Raw genomic sequence first — 23508 nt, forward strand, 5'->3', positions numbered from 1 at the left:
GTTCTTGATCCCGGGGGCCGATACAAAAGGATCCCTTTAAAATTATCAGATGGGGTCAATTTGACAGAGAATTGCAGGGCCTCACATGATGGTAGAGGGATAGTGTTAGTTCTAACCGTGAAAGAATCACGTACAATAAAAGCAATCCCACCACCTCTCCTGCGTGGTCTATCCAGTCTGTGGAAAGAAAATCCCTTAGGAACTGCGATGACAATATCTGGGTCAGACGAGTTGTCCATCCACGTTTCTGTCATGAACAGCATATCCAAGTTATTATCTTCCATTAGGTCGGATATGTCCTGGCGATGTTTCCCAAGCGAACGGACATTTATAAGAGCAAATAGAAAAGGTTTGGAAGGGTGGGTCTTGGGTTTGGTCAGATGGGATTTGTGGAGAAGGGGTATCTGCAGTTGACAGCAGGGACAGATTTGAGGTGAGCCCACGTCAAGGAGTATCGGATCCAGTACAATACATGACTGATGTGTTGAAGGCCATAAACGCATAGCATGTCAAGCGTATATGGTCCGGGGAGATCAAGGCCACACGGGTCTGAAGGACCAGGGGGACTGGCCCTCGGCCCGGGCCAGGCGCGGACGGGCGCAGACAGGCCCGCCTTTGGCGCGCCTTCGGCGCGCCGCTGGCGCGCTCGCTGCGCCCGCCCGCTGCGCGGACGGGAGAGCCTGTTGTTTATATCCATCATTGGAGTGGGAGGAGAGAGGGTGGGACCAGCGAACAGCTAGACCGCCAGCCTTCCCCAGTCCAAGATGGCGCCTGAAATGAGCCTGATAGCGGCGGCGCGATGTCCACTAGGCGGTAAGAAAGGAGCCTTGGGCGACGCTAATCTCGCGCCAAGGTGGGGGCCAAAATTTACTAATTTGCGTTTAAAATATTTACAATCTTAAAAGTTCGTTATTATTAGCTTCAATAACGAGGTGCTATGCTGCAACTATCAGAAAGCGCGCAGGTAGCGCAGAGAACCCCCGGCTTCCGCCTCAAGGGTAAAATTTGAGTAAAAAGACAAATACCTCGAGGGTAGAGGCAAGCACCCTTTTGTATCCCGGGAGGGCGGGACCAGTGAACAGCTAGACCGCCAGCCTTCCCCAGTCCAAGATGGCGCCTGAAATGAGCCTGATAGCGGCGACGCGATGTCCACTAGGTGGTAAGGAAGGAGCCTTGGGCGACGCTAATCTCGCGCCAAGGTGGGGGCCAAAATATACTAATTTGCGTTTAAAATATTTACAATCTTAAAAGTTCGTTATTATTAGCTTCAATAACGAGGTGCTATGCTGCAACTATCAGAAAGCGCGCAGGTAGCGCAGAGAACCCCCGGCTTCCGCCTCAAGGGTGAAATTTGAGTAAAAAGACAAATACCTCGAGGGTAGAGGCAAGCACCCTTTTGTATCCCGGGAGGGCGGGACCAGTGAACAGCTAGACCGCCAGCCTTCCCCAGTCCAAGATGGCGCCTGAAATGAGCCTGATAGCGGCGACGCGATGTCCACTAGGTGGTAAGGAAGGAGCCTTGGGCGACGCTAATCTCGCGCCAAGGTGGGGGCCAAAATATACTAATTTGCGTTTAAAATATTTACAATCTTAAAAGTTCGTTATTATTAGCTTCAATAACGAGGTGCTATGCTGCAACTATCAGAAAGCGCGCAGGTAGCGCAGAGAACCCCCGGCTTCCGCCTCAAGGGTGAAATTTGAGTAAAAAGACAAATACCTTGAGGGTAGAGGCAAGCACCCTTTTGTATCCGGGGAGGGCGGGACCAGCGAACAGCTAGACCGCCAGCCTTCCCCAGTCCAAGATGGCGCCTGAAATGAGCCTGATAGCGGCGGCGCGATGTCCACTAGGCGGTAAGGAAGGAGCCTTGGGCGACGCTAATCTCGCGTTCCTACGCACACGAGGTGGCATAGGTACAGTATCAAAGAATCCCTAAAAGATTTCTAATTTAGACCCCTAAGTTTTTTGTTTATAGCTATAGTTCCTATGGGGGATAATACTTAGGCATGGTCTTTAAACATCCCTCTAGCCCTATACTACCGTATGGTTTTTTGTGTCCGCTGCTATGTGGGCCTGCCATCTGCCTTATACCTAGGCTTGCTCTACTGGGCCAGGCGTCAGATCGCATGCAAATCCGCCCGCAGGGGGGGGGGCATGGGCACACGCACATCAAAGAGCCCATCCCGCGGGGGCCGAACCAGTCCCCCCAAGCAGGATCTCTGGCAGCACGTAAGGGCACAGGCCGCAGGGAGAAGAGGCGGGCCCTGTAATTGGCGCGCTGTGTAGCGCCGGGCCGGAAGGCAAACGCAGGCAGATTCCCTTATGCCGGAGGGCTCACCTGAGCGCCGGGCCAGGTGCGCTGCATGGGCCAGATGATGTGGGTCCAAGGAGGTCACTCCCAGTCAGCCGACGCCACAGGTTGGAGCGCGGACGGGCGTAAGCACAGTTGCGGGGTGGGCACCCGCAAATGTCTTGCGGCCGCACCAGCTCGAAACGCGCAAAGCGTGAGCACAGCGGACACAAGGCAACCACGCTGACGTGTGTCCATGGGGGCAAAGCTTGGGGAGACCCGCCTCATTGCCAATGTGGTGATGGGAGTCACGGGGCAAGGACAAAACTGATACCACAAAATGGGGCCTACACACACTTGAATAATCACACACAGAGTCAGACTACTGCTATGGGCCGAAGACCACGAGCGGTCTTGCGCCCGTTTTTTTATACCCCTGGGGCGCCCGTCCTCAGGGTTTGTGTGCGTGCATGTGTGTGTAGACGGGCTGGGTGGCTCCGTCAGTACAGACTTTTCCCTGCCTCGACCGCCTCTTTGCCCAGCACTCCTGCAGACCTGGGAAGGGCCGAGCCGCATGCGGACACTCTGCGACCGGACCTCCGCCAGCTTTGCTCAGGGAAAACTCTGTTTGCCCTCCCCATGGCCGGCGTGCGGGTGACTGCCGCTGAACAGCCATGCCGCTGGGGGTCGTCGTCGGGTGCTGGCTCATGCACTGGCAGGCGCCGTTGGAAGCATGCCATGGTGCTTCGGACTGGGTAAGGTTCCAGGTTCGCTGGGTTGACCCTACCTTCGCTTGGGCAAAGAAGCAAATGCTACAGTGCTCAAAGGGCCACAAGGCTAGCACCTCTCAGCAGCATGTAGAGAGGCAGGCCAGCTCCCAATCCACATCTCCATACCAGGAGACTGCCATTTTGAGGAAGACCACCAAGTTCACCCCCACCAGCTCTGGCTATCTCTCCTTCAGCAAACGCCTCGGGGAACCGAGGGGGATTGTGGAACCGGGCACCCAGACGCCAAAGGGGGGAGATGATTCAGAGGGAGTCCAAAAGCTTGGGAAAAAGCCAAAAGGCGATCCCCAGCCCGGGAGCTCCCGACCAGAGCTCCTTACTCGTCGGTCATCTTGTTTCTCCATCTGTTTTGCCTCCATTCATGCCAATTTATTTATGTGCTGGTGAGAGGAACAGGTGGGCATGTAGCTATAAAACGTTGAAGACCAGGTTTTTATGTGGATCCGTTTATTGAAGAAACGTTTGTTATCTGGAAAGGAGACAAGGAGATTGCCTCAAACTTTGTATCCAACCTGAACACCAATACACACAATATTCAGCTCACTGCACAAATCAGTAAGAACAACATTGTTTTCTTGGTTATAGAGGTGGAGGTTAGAGATGGACATTTTCAAAATAAGTTACATCGTAAACCCACAGCAGGCAACTTTTTTCTCCGTGCCAGTGATGCCCATCCATCGAGCCTGATCTACAGCATTCACTACGGGGAACTCCTACATGTGAAACGTAATTGCAGGACCAAAGAGATATTTGAAAGGGAGAAAACCATAGTGAATAAGAGGATCCAGGAATGAGGATACAGCAAGAAAGTCATAAAACGAGCATGTGCCAAAATGGATCAGGTATTTAGACACAGCTTACTACAAACTAGCAATAAGCCTTCATCAGATAAACATAAGCATATCAGATTTATCACAACATTCTCCAAACACGCTTATCAGCTCAGAAAGGTTTTAAATAAAACTAGCTTTAAACCTGATCAGATACTCAACAAATACTTACATGAAAGTCCTCAGACCACTTTCCAAAAGAGCGTATCACTAAGGACAAACTGAGTAACAATTGGGTCACCCAATGCAATTCCAATCATCTTGGAGGAAGTGCCAATGGCTGTTTATGGAGCATGAGATTCAGAGCATGTAGCAATAGTTCAAACTATCAGAGCCTGAAAATGTCTAACAGCACTAGGGTGTATGAGCTCAAAGGGAACCATAACTGTAACACAGACTATTGTGTATACTGTCTCATTTTCCCATGTTACAAACTGTACATAGGCAGTACCATACATCGAGCCAAGAAACGTACACTGGAGCACAGATGTTTCATTTGTCATAATAAAAATCTAGTAGCACAACTCTTCAATGAGACACATTTTTTGAGTTTTTTGGTGATTGATGGCATCTCCCATGATTTTAGAGGGGGAGACAGGAACACAAACTTAAGGTATTGGAATCTAAATATAATTTTGATTTCAATGCACACTGACACCAGGGTGTTTAAACTCCAGGGAAGAAATGTCTTTTCACTTAGGGTAGATATGTGTAGTCATATACCTATTGTTTTTTTCATATGCTGCTTCTTGAATCATTTTGGCAACTTGAACTGATTTTATTTCTTGAATATACATGTACATAATGTATATATTTTTCACTTACACAGGTATGCAGAGTGAATGTAATGAAGCCAAGCACTGAACCTATTAGTGTATAAACCACCACAATAGGGAGAACACCACAAGAGTATGTTGAGAGCACACATGGACGGGACTTATGAATGGCTGCACTATTAGTGTAAGACACAGTTAGCCCATTGGGGCACATGATCACGCATGGTAGTATGTGGTTGTTGTATGTTCGGGTATAACAAATGCCATGCTTTTCTTATTCATTTTCATGATTGTTTCATTACTGGGTAACACAATTCCCCTTAATTAATAACTACCATCACTGTCCTCACAATCTCTAATTAATCAAGTGTAACATTGTGGGTAAACTTGTGCAGATGTTATATACTTGCCACACCACATTACTTTGCCTGGAGGCCACTCAAGATAGCTACCCATACAAGGGTATTTTCCCGACAACTAACCAACTAATGTATTCAATACAGTGCATTCCTGCCCTTTTCCCCTGCAATTGTGCCATTTCGGCATCCTAGTGCCAATGCTGGCATCCACGGTGCAAGGGCACCTGTGTTGTTGGCGGCATTGTTTGAGTGTAGAAAGCGTTACCTTCCTGCACACAAACACTCCATTGAGGTGTGTTCCTCTTTTTATGTGTACTGCACAATGCAGCATCAGTAGAAAAAGGCATAAATGAGGAGAAATAATGTGTTTTCACCTTATTACTGTTTGGAATGCTGCATAAATATTTTACACAGTTTGAGTCTAACTTAAGCCTGGCTGCATTGTGCAAGCTTCCAGAGGGTTAAGCATGGGTTAATTTGGGGTTTGCTTGTGTTTCAACCTGACAAAGACTATGGTTGCTGTTGAGTAGGATTTCACCCCTAAACCAGTAACCTGATTTCCAACATCAGTACTGTTAATATAAGCTCTGTGGAAAAACTAGACCTGTGACTTTACTAGAGACGGTGCTTTACAAATAGGGGAATATGCTCACCCACCATGGTGCAAGGGAGCCTGGGTTGTATGCAGTATTGTTTTTGTGCAGGAGGGTGCCTCTTCCTGCACAAAAACAATAATTACAGGCATAATCCCCTGTCTATGTGTGCCGCAGAATGAAGCACACATAGAAAGATGACCTGATGAGGAGAAATGAAGATATTTCTTCTCGTTATACCTCTCCTGGGTGGGGGCGCATCTTTTTCGAGTATTCCCAGGTTTAAAACGTTTGGTCAATTTGAAAATGCCTCAAAAAACAGGTGAGTTGAGTGAGAATTCCCATGTAACGCCCATGGAACACCTCCCTTGTGCAGGTTTGCACTGTGTTGCATTACTCCAGACTGTTCAGGCCATTGAAAGCGACTTTAAAATATGACTTGGGTCACATTCCTGGTGCAAGAGCGAGGTAACCCTTGTCAATAATGCGGCCCTCATCGTATCTGAGTGTTCAAGGTCAGAGCGAGCTCCCAGAGTGTCCGGCGCTGTGGCCCCAGGGTCAAAAGGCGATACCTGGGACAAGGATTGCCCCGTTGCCGGTGGGTTGCACAGGCCATGGGTAAACTCGCCCGGGAGAGGATGTCATTTGCTGTAAACATATTTTTCGCCCAATTAATGCAGCGCATATGCAAAGGACGCTGCTCGCCCAAGAATAGTAGGCCGATCCATGAAAGAATGATGTCTGCTGGAGACAGTGAAATATTGTATTGGTGAGTCATGAGGGGTAACATGATGGAATGGTGTAGCGAGTTTCAAAATCACACAGGCCCTCGCTCGCATTTAATAAGTCGTCGTGTTGTGAGGTGGCGTGCTACTAACGATGCAGTATTTGTTTTTGTGTCACATATTTGTGTACGGTAAACTCCTGGCTGAAATGTGCATCGTGTCACTGCTTCCGGCATTCCCGCACGGTGGCTTCTTCTTGCGGCCTCGGTGATTCTGCCCCAATCTTTCTAAAGAATACCACCTTCCCAGCACCCCCACGAGACCTGCCCCGTGCATTCCACACAAGAGCTGCGTCGTTTGGATTTCTACATTTTAAAGCCACCTGTGATACAAAAGAGATGGGCTGTCTTGGTCGCCCCGATCTCCTTAGCGACTGACACTGGGCGCTCGCGCACTGCAGCGGTTAGCCACATGCCCCTGGAGGAGGCCCCCACGAGCCTGCGAGGGCTGCGCTGACATCTTATCTATTCACGGCCATCGTCAGGCAATATTCCCCTTTAATGTGCGTGCACTAGGTTACAGAGCAGCAGGATAGCCGCAAGCATCCATTCGCAGCGCTCAGCCTCCGAGTTATGTCGACGTCTCGAGGGGATTGTTTCTCTGGGAAAAGGATGGTCTTGAGGATAGGGGGGTAGGGGGGACATCAGAAGTTCAACGGAATGCACACGACCGTGCCTTAGAGCAGACAGTAGGATGCCTTCTCAAAAGACACAGCCGACACTGACTGCTCTGCTCGCCCCTGTAAAGCTCACATCTCCACTTGCCTTCTGGCTAAACAAAAAAGCAGTCGCGAGATGCTGGCGCTGATCACCTGCTCGCACAGGTAGGAAAGGGGGGACCTCTGGCGCCCCCCTCCCCCCCCCCCCCCCCACTCCCTGCCTGCATGCCACCATCTCTGCGGCGACAGCATTCTTGATGGATGGGACGGGTCCTCGTCATCGCGTGGGTCTACGGGGGTCTCCGCAGAGGGTACCTGGCCCGCAGCACCGCTGGCCTGCCTCATCCATCTCCCTCGCCGCCTCACCTCGCTCCCCCGCCCCATCGCTGCGCATCTTTTCCTTCTGTCTGTCGTGTTCCTTCGGCTTGTGTCCCGCCTGGCGGTCTGAGCGCGTGTGACTGTGGGTATGCGGGCGAGTTGTGTGTGCCTGTGTCTGGCCCCCTCCCATGGTTGAGACTCCGCTCTGTGTGCGATGGAGACAGGGGGGTGGGGGAGGCGGAGAGCACGAGCCGAGATCTTGCCGCGACAATCGCAGGAACTGCAGAGCATGCAGCAGCGCGGGCGACCATGCCGTCGGATCTGAGAGGTACGTGGGGGTTCTATCCAAATACACCCCTGGGGGGATCACCGCGATTTGTAGTGGCGATGGGGTTCTCGAACAGTGATCATGCGGTTCCTCTTTGTCGAGCATTAACATTTCCCGTGTGTGGCGCAACCCTGCCAAATGAACGCGCTCCGACGTCATAGGAATGAATGTGCCCTTTGTTTTAAGTGTAATTAATAGCTTTAATTTGGTAATAACGTTCGACATTTCGAGTAAAATCGTGTAGCTAATTTGCATAACGCATATCTAAAGTGTATAGCATTCTCCCATGAGAAGCAAAATGCTTCAGAGACTCGAGGGTGGGGGTGAACGAGGATCACACAATATGTATGAGGCTACCTGTGTGGTAATTGGGGTAGCTATTGCTTTACGCGGTGATTATGTTCCGATTTCCCTGCAGAAGGTTTTGTTCCCGGCTTCCTGTATGTATCACTGCATCAAAATGGCTTTTCTTCTGTTTGTGTAGGCAGATGGAAGCCGTCCCTAGACGCGGACGCCCTGCGTGAGTCAATGCTCTCCGGCGTGGGAAGTATCTGAGCTCGCTCCAGCTCCGGCCCCTGGGAAGGGGCAGAGTCCCTCCAGCCCTGGATCGGAGCAGGCTCCCTTAATCCTCCGGCTCCAGGGAGCCCCAGCCAGCCGTGGATGTGAGGAAGCCCCCCAGTCTTGGACCAGGATGCAGTCCCACCTGCCTTGGGTCCAGCGAAGGTCCATCCAGGCCTGGACCTAGTGAAGCTCACTCGTGACTTGGACCCCCCCCCCCCCTCACTTGACCTTAGGAAACAGTGACTTTGGATTTAGGGAAGCTCGTGTCAGCTTTGGACCTGTGGAAGCCTCCTGAGCCCTGGGCCGAGGGGCTCTCTCCAGGCTTGGACCTGAGGTGGCTTCTTTCGTCCTGACAGACAAGAAAGCTCCGGCCAGCCTTGGGCCCGAGGAAGCTCCATCCTGCTTCGGACCTAAGGGAACTCCCCCAAGACCTTGACCTTGTCAAGCGCTCACCGGCTTTGTATTTCGTGAAGTTCCGTCCAGCCTTGGACCTGAGGAAGTTCCCTCCACCCTTGGGCCCAGGAATACCTACTTCAGGTTTAGACCGGGGACTCAACAGAGCTCTTCCAAGCTCCTGCCCACGACAGCTCCCAGGGCCTCTCAGCATGTGAGGCTTCTCACAGCGCATTTCACAGGAGCATTTAGGAAAATCCCACTCTATTACTTGAGGCAGCGCATACCCTTTCACTTCGGGCTCTGTCATAGTGTGAGGTCCTTCGGACTGTGGACACTGCCAGCGCCTGGAATTCTCGTACTTTAAATATTGTTAGCACCGGAGATTCTCCTGGATTGGATCCTACGAGCAGCACACACCGCTCACCCTGGGCACCAACAGCAGCACCAACAGCAGCACGGCTTCCTACTGCATGGAATCTGGTGACAGAGATGCTCGCGGCTGCTTTGGGTCTGGGGCAGCAGAGGTGACCCTTGATTCGGCTTCTGGGACAAGCAGAGCTCGCTCTTGCTTTGGATTCTGAGGACAGCGGGTCTCTTTGGGGGATTCTGGGGCAGCAGAGCTCCCTTTACACTTCATCCTGTGGTGGTAGAGATCCTTCCTGTATTGGGTCCTGGAGCAGCAGCGTTCCCTACTTAGCCTGATCTTGTGGAGGTGAGCTCGTCCCTGTGCTGGGCCCTGGGGCAGCAGAGCCCTCCTCTGCATTTGACCCTGTGGGAGCTGAGTTCGTGCCTGTGCTGGGACGCGGGCAGCACGCATCCTGCCAGTTTGGGGTCCTAGAGCAGCAGAGCGTCCTCTACGTTTGGTCCTGTGGCAGCTGGACTCGCCCCTGTGCCGGGCCCTGGGGCAGCCGGCCTCCTGCCTGTACTGAGTCCCGGGCCGGGGCAGTGGGCGCCCTCCAGCGGTGGGCCCGGGCAGCGGCAGAGCTCATGGTTGCGCTGTGCAGTGCGGCAGGAGCAGCTCCTGAACTCTCCACGTCTGCTCAGCACCGCGGACAGCAGCGCGCTCCCTGACTCCAGCCGTCTCTGCCGAGCGCATTCCTGCCTCGCTCCGTCTCTGCGCCCATCGGACCTCGAGCCGGCGTCCGGGAGCATGCTGCGGCGGAGCGCTGTGGTTCCGCTCTCGAGTCCGAGCGGAGACGCCAGGACATGCACCCCTCTGTAGCAGGTAAAACCCAGCTGCTGGCCTCGGTGCTTTAAAGCCTCGCAAGTATGTGTTCGGTTTGCTTCGCGTGCTTCTTGCGGTCATTATTGTACGATGGTCAAACGTTTTATATGTGTGATGATAGCGCATATTGAGTACACGGGGACACGTATGCGCGGGTGCATGTATGCAGGTATTGTCAGGTAGGCGCGTAGATGCACAGTGACCCAGCGCTCTCAGCATGATTCATGTTCCGAGAGGTGAGTGCACGTCGTGGATGGATGGTGGGCGAGACGGCCAGAGAGTGGGAGGAAGAGCGAGGCGGACGAGAGGTGCGGTGCAAGTTGAACATGTTGATTATGTCAGTGCATTCACGTGCCCACACCCCTGACAGTAAAAGAGCAGCCGACTACCATGTGCCCAAATGTTCTGGGGTCGACGCAGGTTGCGACAGTGCCTGCGATGGTCTTATGCACGACAGCTCGAGAGAGGACGCCTGTCGTTCAAAAGCTATCTTACTGACCGCATTTATTCATCATGTCATCCATTGCCCTGCGCAGGGGAGGGGGTGTTGAACGCACGATGTGTGTGTTAGTGACGATGAACACTAGTGTATGTGTGTGCATCAGTGTTTGTATTCGCCTACTTGTGTGTGTTCTGTGAGCAGTGGCTGTATGAGCCTAAGTGTGTCTGTGCGTTTATATGTGTCTTCAGGTGTGTGATGTGTTTGTGGGAGTGTGTGTGCATGCATTGTGTGCCCATATATGTCACGTATGTGCGCTATTATGTACATACATATGAGTGGACATTAATGGGTACTTCTGTGCCCGTTTCTGTTGATGTTGAGTGTGTGCATTGAGTTACGTACATGATCGGATGTGTATTGTGTAGTAGTATATGTGTTCAGCGTGCGAACTTTGTATTAATATCTGTGTGTTTGTTCTTCCGTCTTACTGTCTCTAGATGTGCGAGTAAGTCCATGCGTGTTTGTGCCCTGTGCCGCAATGTGTGAGTTAGTGAGAACATGTGTATGAAAGTGTGTAATAAAAATGTTTGTGTCTGTCTTGTCCTTACACCGATGTGTTTGTGTGTGCAATGTACGTATTTGGCCTGTGTTCGTTGTAAATGTGTGTGGTGACTTTATTTTGACGTGTTTGTGTGCGCCAACTGTGAATGTGTTTGGCCTGTGTTTTTTGTAAATGTGTGTAGTGGCCTTCGTGTGATATATTCGTGTGGGCCAACTGTGTATGGTTAGTGTGTGTTGCAAATATGTATGCTGATCTTCTTGCTATGTGGTGTTTCTGTTTGTGTGTGTTGTGTGTTTGCTGTAAATGAGTGCGGTGACTTGTTATGATGTGTTTGTGTGTGCCAACTGTGTATGTGAGTAGTCTGTGTTGTAAATGTGTGTGGTGACCTTCTTGCGATGTGCTTGTGGTGCTAACTGTGAATGTAGGTGGTTTGTGTCTGCTTGTGTGAGACAAGTGTGCGTCTGTCTGTTTGTTGCACGTGTGCATCTTTGGATGTGCCCTGTGAACTCCGCTCGGTGTGTCGCTTCCGCACCTGTGCTGGGCCACCCAGCCTGGGCAGAGCACCAAAACGCAGTGAATGAGCAGGGAAAGCGCCGCAGAGCAGGCACTGAAACCATCTCTCTCTCTCTCTCTCTGTCTCCGTTTCTAGATTAACATTCCCAGGAGGGTGAGAGCTGCTTCTGAGTCCAAGAAGATGTTTCTGTGGCTTTTTCTGTTCCTGTCCACCCCGATATCCTCCACAAACCCAGATTCCGAAATATCCATGGAGATCTGCAACGTCTGCTCCTGCCTGTCGGTGGAGCACGTGCTCTACGTGAACTGTGAAAAGGTGGCCGTCTACAGACCCAACCAGCTCAACCCTCCGCTCTCCAGCTTTTACCACCTCAACTTTCAAAACAACCTGCTCATCATCCTCTACCCGAACACCTTCTTGAATTTTACGCACGCCGTGTCCCTGCAGTTGGGCAACAACAAGCTGCAGAACGTCGAGGGAGGAGCCTTCCAGGGGCTGGGCGCGCTCAAACAGCTGCACTTGAACAACAACGAGCTGAAGGTCCTCCGAGCCGACACCTTCCTGGGCATCGAGAACTTGGAGTACCTCCAGGCCGACTACAACCTCATCAAGTACATCGAGCGCGGGGCCTTCAACAAGCTGCACAAGCTGAAAGTGCTCATCCTCAACGACAACCTGATCGGCGTCATCCCAGACAACATCTTCCGGTTCGCCTCCCTCACCCACCTGGACATCCGGGGCAACCGGATCCAGAAGCTGCCCTACATCGGGGTGCTGGAGCACATCGGCCGCGTGGTGGAGCTGCAGTTGGAGGACAACCCCTGGAACTGCACCTGTGACCTGCTGCCCCTTAAGGCCTGGCTGGAAAACATGCCCTACAATATTTTCATAGGAGAGGCCATCTGCGAGACCCCGAGTGACCTGTACGGGCGGCTTCTGAAGGAGACCAACAAGCAGGAGCTGTGCGCCATGGGGACAGGCAGTGACTTCGACGTGCGCATCCTACCCCCGCCTCAACTGGAGTCAGGCTTCACCACCCCAAACGGCCACACTGCACAGACCCCCCTGAACCGCCTGGCCACTAAGCCACCCAAGACCACCAACCCGTCCAAGATCTCTGGCATAGTGGCAGGGAAAGGCCTATCGCCACGAAATCTCAGCCAGGTGGTGTCCTACCAGACCAGGATTCCGCCTCTCACCCCATGCCCCATGGCCTGTGTCTGCAAAACGCACCCTTCCGACCTGGGTCTGAGTGTGAACTGCCAGGAGAGGAACGTGGAGTCCATGGGGGAGCTGCAGCCAAGGCCCCTGAACGCCAAGAAGCTGCACGTGAATGGGAACTACATCAAAGACGTGGACAACTCCGATTTCGTGGACTTTGAAGGGCTCGACCTGCTACATTTGGGCAGCAACCAAATTGTAGCCCTGAAGGGAGAGGTTTTCCGCAACCTCACTAATTTACGGAGGCTGTACCTCAATGGCAACCAGCTGGAGCGGCTGAACCCGGACATATTCACCGGCCTTTACAACCTACAGTACCTCTACCTGGAGTACAACGTGATCCGGGAGATCCTGGCCGGCACCTTCGACGCCATGCCCAACCTGAAGCTGCTCTACCTGAACAACAACCTGCTCAGGAGCCTGCCAGCCTACATCTTCGCCGGCGTGCCCCTGGCCAGGCTGAACCTGAGGAACAACCACTTCATGTACCTGCCGGTGAGCGGCGTCCTCGACCAGCTGAGGGCGCTGACGCAGATGGACCTCGAAGGCAACCCCTGGGACTGCACCTGCGACCTGGTGGCGCTCAAGCTCTGGCTGGAGAAGATCAACGAAGGCATCGTGGTGAAGGAGATCAAATGTGAGACCCCGGTGCAGTTTGCCAACATCGAACTGAGGGCCCTCAAGAACGAGATCCTGTGCCCCAAACTGATCAACAAACCCTCCAACCTGGTCACCAGCCCCATGCCCTCCGTGACTGTCACCGCCACCCAGGGGCCTGGCAGGAGCCCCCCCGGAGGCCCGGTCCCTCTGTCCATTTTGATACTAAGCATTCTAGTGGTGCTGATTTTGACGGTGTTTGTTGCCTTCTGCCTGCTGGTGTTTGTGCTGAGGCGAAACAAGAAGGCGTCGGTGAAGCACGAGGGCATGGGCGGCCCGGAGTGCAGCTCCATGCAGCTGCAGCTGCGCAAACACGACCACAAACTGCACAAGAAGGACGGCCTCTCGGCCGAGACCTTCTTCCCGCAGACCATCGAGCACGTCAGCAAGAGCCACATCTGCATGGGGGCCGACGCCGAGGCCGGCTTCTCCTTCTCGGACCCCCACGGGCAGAAGGTGGTCCTCCGGAGCCTGGGCGACAAGGAGCACGACCTGCTGCACGCCGAGAGCCGGAAGCGCCTCAGCACCATCGACGAGCTCGACGAGTTCTTCCCGGGCCGGGACTCCAACCTCTTCATCCAGAACTTTCTGGAGAGCAAAAAGGAGTACAGCAGTATCGGGGTGAGCGGCTTCGAGATACGCTACCCCGAGAAGCTCTCGGACCGGAAGAGCGCCAAGTCCCTGATAGGCGGCAACCACAGTAAGATCGTGGTGGAGCAGAGAAAGAGCGAGTACTTTGACCTGAAAGCAAAGCTCCAGGGCACCCCCGATTACCTCCAGGTGCTCGAGGAGCAAACTGCACTCAACAAGTTATAGGCCGGACGCACTTGCATACATGACCTTTTTGAATGACGAAAGTGCCTTTTGTCGACGTTTAACTTCCAAATACTAGTGTGCTTATGCATCGAGGAGAGTGACGCGCAGAGAGTCTCTTTATCTGCACCGATTTACCACTGGCCGGAAACCTGCTACGCCCCGTGCCATCCTGGAAGGGTACCCCAAACTCTATTGCCAAAGGGATCGTTCAAATTAAAAATGGGGCGCACCAAGTGCGCCCTGTGCTTCAGACACCCCGCTTTGTTTGTTATCTCACATACAGATCTGCACTCACTTTTAATTTCCAGAGCAGGCACATGGACTCAGTTACTGCCACTTTCGTACTGATTTCCAATGGGTTCTACATCTTGCACGTGGATTGAGCTGGTGAAACTGGATGCGTGAGGTTGTGAATCACAGTTTTAAAAGATTATGTGAAAAGTAAAAAGCATGCAAGGAGAGAACTTTCAATAGTTGGTGTAAAAAGGTTACCTCTTTGACCTGCATCTTGCAACCCCTGGATTTATAAAAACGTAAGGATCGTTTTAAAATGAGCCTAAAGATGCATTACAATCATGTGGAATAAATGTCAGGACAGGAAGCATACCTGTCTGTCTATATCCCTGTCGATGCTACATAGAGTGGCGTCTCACCTCTTCAGCAGGAAGGGGATAGGTCAGAGATGGCAGGCTGCGAACATCCAAAAAGGTCAGAGGTCATGCTCAGTTACAAGAACCATTCGCAGCCCCAAAGGTGTGCCCAATATTGTCGAAAATGCTTACTATGCAAGCGTGCCAGAAACTATTTTTGTAATATAATTCATATTTATGAAACACTTTGTATAATAAATAGCAATCTATGTACTCCTTAATATGTATTTAATATGCCTGACTTGTTTTCCCTATCCTAATGCATTACGTTTTGAGTATACATTGAAAAACAGAAAAAATATACCAAACTGAGGCTGGTGAAAAGTGTGTAGAATTCTCTTGGTTTACGTGATCAGGTAAAAAAATAAATAATTTGTTCTGCGCTATTATGTTGTTGGACTTGTCGTAATATAATGCCAGGTGTTCTACAAAGGTTATTATTGCTTATATCTTTTTTTAATTAATAGTTGTTATGCCCATTGAGCGGTTTCTTAACGGTGTGCGTGCACCTTGTGCGGTCAGCTTGGTTTGGGCGGGTAACGGCCAGTTACGCACCCACACGCCAGGAATGATAAGCGGATAGGCTGCGTGAAACACGTGACTTGCCACGAAACGTCAGGGCGCATTGCAGTGGGTCTCAATTGTGTGAAATATTGGAATATTCACTTTAAAAAAAATCAAAGTCCTATTCTGACACCTTTTGTTGCAAAGTGAGTGACCTATGTTGACAATTTCTTATTTATTACATCGTTTTTCATGTAATAGAGATGCTCTGCTTAGTTGATATATTTGTCACCAGCAGGAGAAGCCTGGCTGGAAGCCACTGTCCCCTTTCCCCTTTTAGGCCCTTAAAATGGGAAGCCAATCATTTCTTATTAGCTTAGAGGTCGGTTAAGGTCAAGGAACTGGCCAGGCAGCCCCCTTTTTACACCCCCTGCATCAAATCTAACCACCATATCAGCGCGTTGAATCTGCGCGGTTCACCGGGTCTAGTGCGTCCCTTTGCTTTAATGTGTGCGTTGGTGTATTTAGAGAAAGCGAATTGCCTCGGTTCACAGCAGGTGGTTGCAGGCAGCCCCTTAACGGTGACGCAAAGAGGACGTTCCCTTTGGTGAGTGTAATTGACCTTGATCTCCACCAGGGGGAGACGGGAACTATGCACCTTAGCCGTGATTCACAGGCAATAGCCCTTCTATTTTAAGCTCTTCCAAAGAGCTTTTCTGGAGTGGTGAGAGTACAGCGGTTGACCATATATAATATAATATAATATAAACTGTGCAACCCCCCACTAATGCACACACTTTCAAAGAGTCTACAATGGAAGGCTAACTAATTTATGTATCTGGATTTTTTACTATATACAGATATTCTATGCAGAGAATGTGGTATTTTCATTTATAACGGAGTGTATACCAGTTGATTTTAAGCATTTACAAGTATTCCTCACACAACCATTATCTTGTATTCATATTCTTTGTATATTGCCATTTATGTTCATTTTCCTTCAATTGTTTTTGTTAATTTCATTTTTAAACGTGTTTTGCGCGGTGCCGGACGGAGGCCGCAGTCCCTTCCCTGCCTGCTCTCATGATTTGGAGATGCACCTACCGCCCCTGGGCCGGCGTCAGACCGCACACTGGGACTTTAATCATGATGACAAGTACATTTCTATAAGAAGCCCCCCTCCCCCTAGCGCCGCGTTCCCAGTCCCCAGCGGCCCCCGGCTTCCGCTCGGACGCAGCGCCTCGCGGCTCCCACGTGAGGTGGATTACAAAGCAGTGTTTGTGGAAGGTGACCCGGCGCTGCGGCGGGCAGTGTTTAGGGAATTAAAGGAGCTGGGACGTGATCTGTCCTATCTGAGCTCGCGGCGCACAGTGCCGGCGGCTCGCGCCGTTTCCGTCTAGTGCATTATGCATCGGCTGGAGCTGATACTGTACCACGGAGCCAGCAGCAGCCCCCGCAGCCCAATCCCGGCCCCTGTAAAATGAATCCGAGAGGGAGCCCTGGCTCCCCGGTCATAGCAGGCAGGAACCGTCATTTTAACCTCATCTACATTTAGCAAAGAGAAGGAAGCGTCTCCAACAGGCGCCGAACGCAGCGCTCTTTCCAAAGCACCAATAAGACACCCACGAAGCGAGCGCTGCGCCATCAGGGCTCAGGAATTATGGCTCGTGTCATAGAGCCTCCTTCCTTAGGCGCATATTAGGCAAATGATTCAAAACCTGGATGCAGGCAGGCTGTTTCTCCCCAAATACCGTGCACGTAGATTCAAGGTAGAGCTCGGAGCTGTGGACACACACGCTAGTGCCAGCAGACCAGGCATAGCGTTCTATACAATTCAGCTGCATACACCATTACCAACTGGGCGACTGGACTGTCAATAGGATGAGATGGCGATTCAAAATGCATCCATAGCCACATACATCAGATTTAACAAATAACAGAGCCGGAGAGTTTCCCTGCTCTGTGAATTAGTTCAGTATAATTTATTTTAAAAAAAAGTCTCTCAAAGAAAGCATGCGGTGCAGTACACAGGCAGACAGACGCCAGATGCCTTGATCTCCTTGTTTACTGACGCCAGCATCATAAGACGAGAGCGCTGTCACTGTGTTGAGACGGTCGTATGCAAACAAAAGTTAGCTGCCATTTCATTTGACACAGGACTGTGAATGTTTTTATACTTAGCAGAGTGACATTTTCAAAGAGAGGATGAAAATTCATGCGCGGATCGTGTTATCACGTCCGGCATACTGATTATATTTCACTGTGGTGTGCATGCAAATTGCAGTGACGGCAGGCATTCTTTTCAGACGTGCAGTCAATTTTACTTATCTCTAATCTCCACAACTCCAAAGAGATAATTCTGCTGCGCTGGGGGCAAGCGTTCTCCAGCACTATCTCCCTTCATTAATCAGTTTTAGAAGAAGAGCATTTGTGTATTCCTACCTGTAATAACACCTACAATTAATCATGACCATGTGAATGGATTAAAAAAATGTATATAAATACATATATGTATGTATATGTATATACATTTATTTATACATATGAAAATAAAAAATGTAGATTAAACACAAATGAGTAGGTAAATAAGTTCAATTTATTGTGCAGTTAATTAAAACTATTACAAACAGTCTCCATTTCACACAGTTTCAAGCTAAAAGAACGGAGAGAACAACAAATTACAATAGAAGGACATCGCTAAAAGGCTGCTTGTCCAAAGTGCTAAATAACAGCTATAAAAACATGTGATTAGTGATTAACCGGCTTCAAATATCTCTGAGGGCTAGCCCAGAGCCTCTTCTGGCGCAGCCTCTTATCCCACAGGGGAAGTACGATGGGGAATAAAGTGCCATGTGCCCTAAGCACTTTAAGCCTTACTCACAAAACAGGAGGGAAGTGAGAATGTCACCTTTCCTCAAAGCCCATTTGGGGTTGTGCTGGAGTTAAGAGCAGTTAGCCAGATTATATTTGTGAAATTGCCTTGCAGATGTATCAGACTGAAGAGTCAGGGCAAAGTTAAAATTCGTCCTAGTATGTTGGTTGCAAATATTTCTAGGGGTCGACATCCTTGCAAACTTGGCCTGGCATGGCCTGAAGAGTGGAAAGTATCCTATTCAAAAATCATCGAGGGGGGTTTCAGTGCATTAATGGTTGGCACTTGGGGCTTAGTGCAAATTGCAAAGTGTGCTAAAATTACGGGTGAATCCGGACCAGAGCGTCTTGCCAGAGTAAGCCTGACAAGGTCTAAGAGACGATGGGTACCTATTACGAGAGATGACATTGGCAGTTGTAGCGTGGCCAGCTATGTTTTGGAGCCTACAGTGCAAGGGGGAGGCATGATAAAACCCACTGTATGATCTTGAGCTGTCCTTGTATCGGCCCATCAAAATGTTCAAAACATATCATTCAGAATAGCGCTCATTAAAACCAGGAAAAAAAATAATTGATGGTCCGATTATCAACGCTGTATTTCCTATTTGTTCATGATGGCATTCAGGAACCTTTCTCCGTATGGGTCAAGATGGTATGTTCTCCTCTGCATCCATACACAAATGAAGATTGCATAATCACTGGAGTCTCTGAAACATATAGCTCAGACATCATCCATTTCGAGTTTAAAATGTGAACACATTCATTGTCGTCTCTCCAAAACAAGTAGACATTTGGATATTGGGAAATTCACAGGATTCCAAACTCTGTGTCCTGTTTGCACCAGTGCTTAATTTGAGCCAGTAGTGAACACCTGCACTTAATTGTCAACACTGGCACTTGTAACAGTCTGCCACAAGGTGACACTATCTAGCTAATTTAGAGATTTCCATAACAACAGGTAATTATTCATTCAATGCACATTAGAAATGACTATTACCTGTCACCCAAGCCACTATTGTAGTTTTGGAGGCCTGAAATAGCCAGAATTGTCACACTTGTAGGAGTGTAATGATTAATAGGTGTGTTGTTACTATCGTTTGGAGTACAACAGTGGCAATGTGTGGTGCAAGCTGCAGTGGCCTCTTGACGAGAGTCCTGGCACTAACATTTTTACAAAATGAACACTGCTTTGCACTACAGCCCCTGTCAATTCCAGGCATTGTACTCAGGCACCTATCAATGTCACCTGTTGTGTCAAGCCAATTGTCAATAAAGTTTGCAAAAAAGTGATGGATAGAATGCTCACATTAATCTCAGCCAGTGCATCCCTATTCATCGTTATTTTGCACACCATGCTATCTCAGTTTGCACCCAGCCATATGCAAATCAGTCTTGACTGGTATGAACAAACCGTTTTACAGTAAATGACAATTTTAAGAAGTAGTTATGACACCTGATTATAATGAGAAGATGAAAAAGGCAAAATGTACTGTCTTATGATATGTGGAGCCTCAACTTTATCAAGAATTATCGGTTTTAATATATATTCAAATAATGCAGTCACATACGTAACATTGTTATGGTTTTAATTAACCAAACAATGAAGATATTTATTGATTGACAGTCTTGGCCCAGCTTTGGAGTGATTGTGTCCGTGTTGCTTGGCAGTTCAGGCTCTCCTCTTCCTATTGGTGCAGGGTCAGGGATAATTTGCATATGGACTGGTCGAATCTGCGGTGGTATCTTGGGCAAAAGAAAAATGGGTTGGAAGGCTAAACTGAGCAATTGCAACTGATTTGACTTACTGCAAGCATCCTCGCCATCATCTTTTGTATGTTTGATGCACCGCCCTAGGTGGCCATTAGTGAGCCAAGATGTGAGTCCTCTGCTCGCTGTGCCACTGGAACCAAGCCACACCCAAACGAAGAGCCCCAATAAGGGCAAAACCAGTTTTGGTATGCTGGTTTTCCAGTTCAGGGATGACCTGTCTTGGCAAGTCAGGCAAGTTCCTATCAGAATAGGGTCAAGACTGATTTGCATATGGGTGTGTCTAATCAGAGGTGATGTTGTCAGCAAAAGATCAGTGATTTAGACTGCCAGTCCAAGCGGACTGCGCATCCTCTGGGTGTTAAAGGGTGCAGTGCTGTATGCTTTTACCCGATATCAGATATAACTTTGGGGTCTGGCACCAGCAGTGCTCGTGTGTATCCTCTTGAGTGTTCCAGAGTGCAGTGCTGTATGTGTATCAGGATGGCATTCGGTTTGTGGATCAGAGTACCGTGCTGTGTGCCTTTACCTGATCCAACTTTGGTTTTAGGCATCAGCAGTGCTCATGCCCATTCTTTAGGTCCACCAGGGTGCCGTGCTGTATCCATTTACCGGGTATAACTCTGTGGACAAGCACCAGCTGTGCTTGTGTGCATCCTCTGGGTGGTCCGGGTGCCGTGCTGTATTTCTACCATGCTCTGTGTGTACCAAGGTGCTGTGCTGTATGCATTTACCAAATATAACTGTGTGGTCAGGAACCAGCAGTGAGTGTCATGCACGATCTTTGAATGTATCAGGGCACCGTGCTGTGTGTGCACTAGGGCCCTCTGCTGGTTGACTTTATCAAATATAACTCCTGGGTCAGGCACCAACAATGCTCGTATGCTTGCTCTCTTAGGGGCTTATTCATGAGCCCTTGAATCACTTTTACGCCGCTGGTGCATCACTTTTTGTGATGCACCAGAGTCATAAAAAATGTGCCTTGTTGCACTATATTTACAAAGTGACGCATCTAGGTAGATGCGTCACTTTGTAAACCCCTGCGCCACATTATACCTGCACCAGGTATAATGTATGCAGGGTGGGCGTTCCGACGCAAGAAAGGGTCATAGAAGTGATTCACTGCGCCACTTCTAGGACGCCAATGTGTCAATATCTTACTCCTGCCTCATGGCAGGAGTAAGACTGACGCAGGCACATTTCACATGACACACTCCAGCAATGCATAATTTTTACGCCTACAGATACGTCAGAAATACTGATGTATCGGTAACTCCTTGCTACATGATGTGTCATACTGTGAATATGATGCATCATTGGTGTCACAAGGACGGCGCAATGAAAAGTGACGCATCGCTGTTTTCTAGCAGCTTTCATAAATGAGGCCCTAGGTGTGTTAGGATGCTGTGCTGTGGGGTCAGTCATGTGTATGACTGGACACAAAAAATATTAGTAACTGCTTCTTTAGTAACTCTATTATTTTAGAGGTCCCTGTGGAATAAACATTAATGCCACGCTGGAAAACGTAGCTAATATTTCTCTGGTTTGGGGAGAGTAATATCTACAGTCATTTGGAAGAATGTAGGTTCATCTCTCAGGCATTAAAGCCCACTGATGCCGTGGATTTCACTGCACAACGTTCCCCTTGCAGTCCCAAACTCTTTCACTAATTAAAACAAACTTCTCCAACTGTATTGCTTTAATTATAAATACGTACTTGAATGTCTCTCTGAACACCATGCTGTGCAAAGCCATAGTCCCTCTGCGTGGTGGGCATCTGAAGGAATACACACCAGAGCAAATGTACACGGCCTGTAGTTCTATAACTGAATGTTAACCTGCCTCTCAGCATGCGTCATAACAACCCCTTCGTTATTGGTGTTAGCAGGGCACACTGCTATGCAAGGCGTCCCCCCTCTAATTTTGCAAACATACAAATGGCAATCATTATGTGGTTCACATGCACATTTATACATACACAGTATATTTCTCTGTCTCAACAACCGAATAACTTAGCCAAATAATAATCCCAACATGCATTGGTAAATGTGACATTTAGTTTTTAGGTCTGGCGTTAGTCAGGCTTTTTAGGAATACACATATATATTCTACACATACAAACTTACAGAGGCTTTTAATCTGGCCTCTTCATCTATTGATCTAGTGCAATGTCATTCATATTTTCCTTCCACCCACTATAGCGTACAGAGTGACAGCATTCTGCTTTTGCACACTGTACACACACAAAATAATGCGCCTCTTCAGTGGCAGGGACTACTGATGTAATAAATGCTTTTACAGTAAAACATATATTTTTACTTTTGAAAATGTCCTGTTTTACTCAAGCGGGAGAGAAACAACTCCCCAAACACTGCAACTGGGTCACTCGAAAATCATTCAAAAAGCATACAAAATGAAAGCATCACTGGCAAAGCCAAAAGGTCAGTTTAAAATTGTATTTAGTAGCATAGTTATTTAAAACCACTGCATCAAGGTACAGCATTAAAATTTGTAAAAGGTGATAATATATTGTTAAAATAAATGTGTTAACCACTTTCATTACGGATTGCGTTATTAGGGTCATTAATATGCGTCTTTGGGGATGTGGTCGTCGGTGGAGAATCCATTTCCCCCACAGTTTTTTTAGTGTTGTTATACTATATGGACTCTCTGTGGGATAAGGTGTGACGTGGGATCAATGATTTAATCAAAAAAGCTTTAGGTTGCTCGGTTGTTCTGGCTAAATGTCCCTCCATCATTGAGCTGGCATTTGTTTGGCCACCAGTCTCAAAAATGTCCCCAGGCTACAGTTCAGCTGTGGGTCCTCTGGTGGGAGGAAGCCAGCACGGCTTGCCTCCCTGTACGGATCCCTTGTTGATTGAAGTGAGGTTTCAATAGTTGTTTCCATTCCTTCTGAAGATCTTTGTATATGCCTAAGAGGTGCAACATATCCTTCGGTGCTGAGCAGCATGAGCGGCAGGCGGAGCCCACTTGATCCTTAAGCCAGTGTGCGAGGTGCTGTGTGCAAGGTAGCAGACCCAGTCAATATTTCAGGAATTGAATTTTGACAGTTTCGTCGTATCATAAGTTGAAATATTTTTAGAAGGCCAGGGCCGTATAAGTGCTCAGGGTCATCCAGCCGTGGGCCCTCTTTGATAGTGTAGCTCTGTCTACGGTGAACGATAACAGTTTCAAGGTTTTCCATACAAGTTTTTTGAATACTTTTTTGTTGGTGGGTGTTTCCCAGAGCTGTGCTACCCCTGTTTTACTCAAGCATCTTTTGAAATAGGATTACGCAGGTGATGGGTGTCTCTGTTGTAATTCTGATCATAAGTATTGATTGAGAGTTTCTGGTGTAGATTTCCAGACTTTATCTAAGGTTATGATATACGCTCATTGTCTTGCCAGGGTCTGTTTTTGTGGTCCAAACTCAAACCTAAACTGTGCTGGTGAGGCATATTTGGGTAGGTCGAAGATAATTCTGTACGCTGTTATCATTTTACTGTGCAGAATTTAGGAATTCCTGCCCCTCTGTATTTCAGCACCATGGGCTATCGTTGGTTAGAGTTTGGCTTGTGTAACTTGAACTAAGGGAAGTA

At 49.1% G+C, this 23508-nt stretch overlaps 1 protein-coding gene across 3 annotated transcripts; it reads left to right on the top strand.

Moving 5' to 3' along the window:
- The first annotated feature begins 6957 nt into the window (after nucleotides 1-6957).
- Nucleotides 6958-15061, top strand: SLITRK4 (SLIT and NTRK like family member 4). 3 transcript variants are annotated; one of them, XM_086918616.1, is made up of 3 exons: nucleotides 6958-7242; nucleotides 8208-9905; nucleotides 11559-15061. In XM_086918616.1, the coding sequence occupies exon 3, from the start codon at nucleotides 11604-11606 to the stop codon at nucleotides 14115-14117; it is 2514 nt and encodes an 837-aa protein (XP_086774742.1). In that variant the 5' UTR covers nucleotides 6958-7242; nucleotides 8208-9905; nucleotides 11559-11603; the 3' UTR covers nucleotides 14118-15061. The 3 variants fall into 3 exon arrangements, with proteins under 3 accessions (XP_086774742.1, XP_086774743.1, XP_086774741.1); XM_086918615.1 differs by lacking the exon at nucleotides 6958-7242 and adding an exon at nucleotides 7651-7723; XM_086918617.1 differs by lacking the exon at nucleotides 8208-9905.
- The last annotated feature ends 8447 nt before the right edge of the window (nucleotides 15062-23508 follow it).

Source organism: Lissotriton vulgaris, chromosome 4_1 (assembly GCF_964263255.1).
Source record: "Lissotriton vulgaris chromosome 4_1, aLisVul1.2, whole genome shotgun sequence".
Lineage (NCBI taxonomy): Eukaryota > Metazoa > Chordata > Amphibia > Caudata > Salamandridae > Lissotriton > Lissotriton vulgaris.